This window comes from Trachymyrmex cornetzi, unplaced genomic scaffold, assembly GCF_001594075.2.
Source record: "Trachymyrmex cornetzi isolate Tcor2-1 unplaced genomic scaffold, Tcor1.1 scaffold1931, whole genome shotgun sequence".
Lineage (NCBI taxonomy): Eukaryota > Metazoa > Arthropoda > Insecta > Hymenoptera > Formicidae > Trachymyrmex > Trachymyrmex cornetzi.
The window spans coordinates 5,141-10,592 of NW_017296563.1; the positions used below are offsets into that span (position 1 = coordinate 5,141).

A 5,452-nucleotide genomic window follows, 5' to 3' on the forward strand; every position below is an offset into this window, starting at 1 on the left:
CCTGCCTCGCGCCTACGAGTACCCCCCGCGCCTTCCCCGCGCGCCTTCAAGTACCCCCCGCGCCCCGCACTCTCCTCGGAGGACCTGAGTTAGAACCGCTACAGTATTACTACCAAGAGACTACTTCCGGTAACAAAACGTGGAGATGTCCTACCGATTTTACCAATGTTATGTGCGTTCGGATCTTTAATTGGTGGAGCGGCGAGCGTAGCGAGAGCTGTGAGCGATCGCAAGGTCGGTCGACGTCAGTCGGAGAGTCGTGAATATTATGAATGTAACTATACTTCGTATAGAATGCAACATTACCGCGGGTGCGTACAATAACGATAAACCAGCGCATACGATACATGAATTCGCAGTGAACGTTCCACCTGGATATAAATTATCCGATACTCCCACACATGTCATTTATCTCCCAGTCGTCGCGAGAAACGTTACCGATATAATGATACGTATAGTGGATCAAAACGGACAATTGATAAACCTTCGTGGAGAAGAGATATCGATTCGACTTCATATACGACGCAGGCGATAAAAAAGATGCTCGTTCTAAACGAGTCGCACGATTGTAAGAATACGTCCATCATACCGCAGATGTCGCAATTATCATCGCTCACCGAACGATACGTTGGAAGAAAACGGAGAGGAACGGAGGATAGATTGAACGCTGCGAACGTCACATTTCTACGGTCTCTGGAATTCGTTGTGAACAATGTGAGTTATAGTGAACATCGCGATATTCTAAACATAGGGGGTGAGCCTATCTTCGACGATCGTATCGTTAAGATCGAGACTCACACTTACAACCCATACGCTAACACCACATTTGGATACAGCGATGAAATACGAATACCTATACAGCATCAGGATTTGTACACGTTACCGTATGAGAGTTTTCTCTACGTCGAGGGAAAATTTTCAACGACAAAACGAGATGGAAACACATCCGAGGAACAACCTCCAAAATTGTCGAATAATTGCGTCGCGTTCATGTTCGATGAGATTCGGTACGAGTTAGACGGTGTGGAAATCGATAGATCTAGAAACGTTGGTATTACCAGTACGATAAAAAATTTCATATCGTTAACCACTGGCAAGAGTATAACGTTAGAAAATGCAGGATGGGACGGCACGATGCAGTTATTTCGCGCACCGCTTTCCGAGAATTTCAACTTTTGAGTACCACTCAACACTCTCCTAGGATTTTGCGAGGATTACAAACGCATAGTGATAAAAAACGCGCGACACGAACTTATCCTGATACGTGCGCGTAACGATAACAATTGTGTTGTGGCGCACGAATCGATGGAACCTAAAATCACGCTATTAAAGATACAATGGAGAATGCCACATGTAGTGCTGAACGATGTCAATAAATTATCGCTTTTGCGAACGTTGGAAGGTGGACGATATCTCAGCGTGTGTTTCCGGTCGTGGGACCTGTACAAATTTTCTCTGCTGCAAAGTACAACGAAGCATTCGTGGGCTGTTAAAACAACGTCGCAATTGGAAAAACTACGATACGTAATTTTTGCACTTCAAACCGGAAAAAGAAACGTAACGTCGAAAAATAGTTCACAATTCGATATGTAATTATTACATATGTAATCTCACTAATGTGAAACTTTTTTAAAATTCTGATTTTTATCCTTACGACGATATGAATTTAGATTTCGAACACAAAAAGTACGCTATACTGTACGATATGTATGTAAAATTTCAAAAGACTACGGTTACAACAATCGCGATCCTATGTTATCTATCGGAGAATTTCTTGTACACGGTCCATTCGCGCGCGCGCGCGTAGTGATCGATTATTCTCGTCAAAACGAATCGATAAAGAGCGCCACTGTAGATATTCGTATAGAATTCGAATGTATGGAAAATATTCCACTGAACACCACAGCTTATTGTCTTATTATTCACGACAGGGTGATAGAGTATAATCCATTGACTAATGTTATTCGCAAAATTGTATAATATTTTTAAAAGCTCTTTATCGAGTTTCACACGGTATCATATTGTATTGTAAAACACATATTACCTTAAATATATTATATCTTACAAAAAAAATGATGATATCATATCCCTTTCCTCTTACAATTAGATAGATAAGAGTCTCGTCTGCAAAATATTAAGGTATGAAACATGATTCATGTCGTATATATAGAAAAATCACAAAACGTGATTCATTACTCTTGACAGAGCGTTCGGGTACGCATCGTTTTTACCACGTGTCGTACACTTGTGTTACATTGCGATATCTCTCACGTTCATCATCATCATCGTTTTCGTTACGATTACTACGACGACGACAACGAGAACGGTAACGTCGACGGCAGCAACGAATCGTGAAAGCATAGACACTGAAGTAATTCTGTATCTACAAAAGTAAAGCTGGCAACAATACACAATTATCATTCGAAGAGGGAGAACTTAAACAGGCTATTTCGTTGTTTCAAGAATATTATCAAATACAGGGTGATGGTACATTGAATAACTATACGTTGTATCAAATGCGTAAATCACGAGGTGGTCTCCCTGACATCTACGAGCATAATATAAGTAGACGTAAATGGGCGAAAACACATCTCACGTGGAATTTCCAGCTAGCGGATCCACACACTTTGCAAACTACCGAATTCGCGTTCTCACTATGGGCTGCTAATTCATCTTTATCATTCGAACGTAAAACGGTAAATCGATATCTTGATATCTTATCGTAGTGGCACACACATGTACGCTGATCGTAGACGCAACGAAGAAATGTGCACCTCTTCGTTAGATGGACCTGGTGGAGTACTCGCTCACGCGTTCTATCCTCCTACCATTGACAATTACAGCACTGAAATACACATAGATAGTGCAGAACCGTGGTATATATATCTAACTGACAAATCCGCTAGTAGTAACAAGGACTATCTGCTTAACACATTAATACATGAAATTGGACACGCATTAGGATTAACGCACAGTTCGCGCGAAGAATCCATAATGTTCGCAGTTGTCACTGCTAGGAATAATAATAGAATCGCTAAACTCAACATAGAGGTCAGTTTAGCCATTCAACAACTTTATGGAATTAAAAATCCAAAACCAACAACAACCACACAACCACCAACTATCACAACAAATACACCCACATACGTAGATCTATGTACTTTACAATATGTGGATACGGTGTTAGTATTACATCATCGAATATTCGTCACGTATCAACGCTACGTATGGTCGATAGATATAAATAATGCAAAATACGATGGACCACACGTACTAAACAGTTACATGGATTTCCTTCCGAATAATTTCTCCTTATCAGCCGCATATCAAAGGCCTTCGGGTGAACTAGTACTGTTTGTACACGATGTAGTTTACATGGTTGAGTATCCCAGTTTCAAATTGAAAGAAGGTTGGCCAAAACGTCTCTCAAGTCTAGGATTTCCCCCGAACATTTTCATCAATACCGTAGTAAATACTAACAGAGGACAAACCTATGTGATCTTCAATAATAACGATGTGGCGCAAATAGACGAATGCAATATGGGTGTTCGTTCATATCACTCGTTACAAGTGGTATTCCCGGGGATACCGTCAGCTTCCACCTTAGCCTTCCGATATATGGATGGTAATCTGTACTTTGCTAAAAAACAACAATTTTACTAATTTAACGAGTTCACGAGAACTGTAACAAAGCTGGTAAATTTAATATAAACATACTCAACGTCGAATGTTCGAGAGATGGATTATTGCAACAAATGCAGGATATCTTGAGTCGACTACTTCGATCGAGTACTACATAAAACACAACGAGAAATAAGAAGGAGGAGGGGAGGAAAGATGGAAGGACATATATAATCAATACTATAATAGTTTTAAACGATTAGTATACAAGGAACAGTCATTCCGACAACATCCGCGTGTTCGATCGTGAGGATAATACTGTAAGAATACACACCAATGCTCAACAACGTGGATATCAAAAAGTATCTCATGGAACAGGACGATCGTAATGAAGGAGGTGTGAAGAGAACATTCGACGATGAAAATCCCAATAAAGACAACATATCACATAAGTAGGTATTTTTTTCTTTGCGTCTTTTTTTCTATCTACTCATTTTTTTCTTTAATTACAGACATCAAATCACATATCATCCTATCATACGCGTTCTCGAGAGAAGATATCCGTTAACCGTAACTGACTACAAATACTTGAACATTGGTATCAATAGGAAGTTTTTGCAATAACGTGAATTCAGATACGGTGAACGCTAAAGCCATGTTATCTTTTTCTTAATTAGTTGTTAAGAAGAAGATAACCTGACCTTAACGTTCACCGTATCTGGATAAACGGTATTGCAAAAACTCCCTATTGTCAAACTCCCTTCTTATGTAACTATCATTTTGGGAGAGAGCTTCTCGAACAAAAACACGTCATTTTGTCCCTTTTGCAGTATGATGAAAATAATAGAGGAATACGCGCGACGCCGCGGCCGTCTCCAATGTACGTTGGAAATTTAACGTTACGCTTCGGACGAATCAATAATCTACCAATACTACGTCTAAAAACAAGTACAGTTCGTTTATCCATGTCGAAAAGCACTGTACTTAATATATTTAATCTTGAATACTGTGTGAATCGTCTCATTTCCTCCTTAACCGCAATGATCGATAACGTTGACAAAAAATTTTCACGACTTCTCGCTATCGCATTCACTGTCACGAAATCTACGAACATGCTGAAAATGATGTATGATGACGAATCCTTCGACCGCAACAACATCCTCGATTGTGAGTTGATCGCTCTGATTTTCGGAGAGCATTAATTATGTACACCATTCGATAATAAACACTATTCTATTAATGATAAAGCACTTTTATTTCTTTTTTATACCTTACCTTTATATACTACATATATACTATATATTTTATATATACTACATATAGTTTAAAGGAAAAGGAAATGGTCTATAATCTTTAGAGGAAAAAATGAAAAAATTGCTGCTTGATCGTATAATATATATTGTCACTAACGCTGTCACATACAGTTATTCGGTACAACTCGCAGAGATTTAATCACGCGATAACGTAATAAATATTGTGCGAAATATACCTGAAGAGCGTCTACTCGAAATCATCGATGATGTTTTCCAGAACATTGAAGACATTGACAATATTGGAAACATCAATGATGACGAGTATCTGTCAGATGACTCAGGATATTGTTCGAATTAAGACGTATGTGTGTGTGTGATACGACCGAACGGGTGTCAAACGAACTGCACGGGACGTTGGTGTAAGTGAGATCGGTGCGAATGAGAACGTTTAACCACCACAGCTCTCTGTAAGAAGATATATTCGTAAGTATATACATGTTTTTCAAATTTATATTTAATATTTTCAACTTACATTCCCACATGTCCTCTGCAACAGTATATTCATATGGTCGGAGACC

At 39.1% G+C, this 5,452-nt stretch overlaps 1 protein-coding gene across 1 annotated transcript; it reads left to right on the forward strand.

Annotated features, from left to right (window-relative positions):
* Positions 1–2,994: 2,994 nt before the first annotated feature.
* Positions 2,995–3,663, forward strand: LOC108759563 (72 kDa type IV collagenase-like). The gene has a single exon (XM_018505059.1). It carries the CDS (start codon positions 2,995–2,997, stop codon positions 3,661–3,663), a length of 669 nt encoding a protein of 222 aa, XP_018360561.1.
* Positions 3,664–5,452: the final 1,789 nt, after the last annotated feature.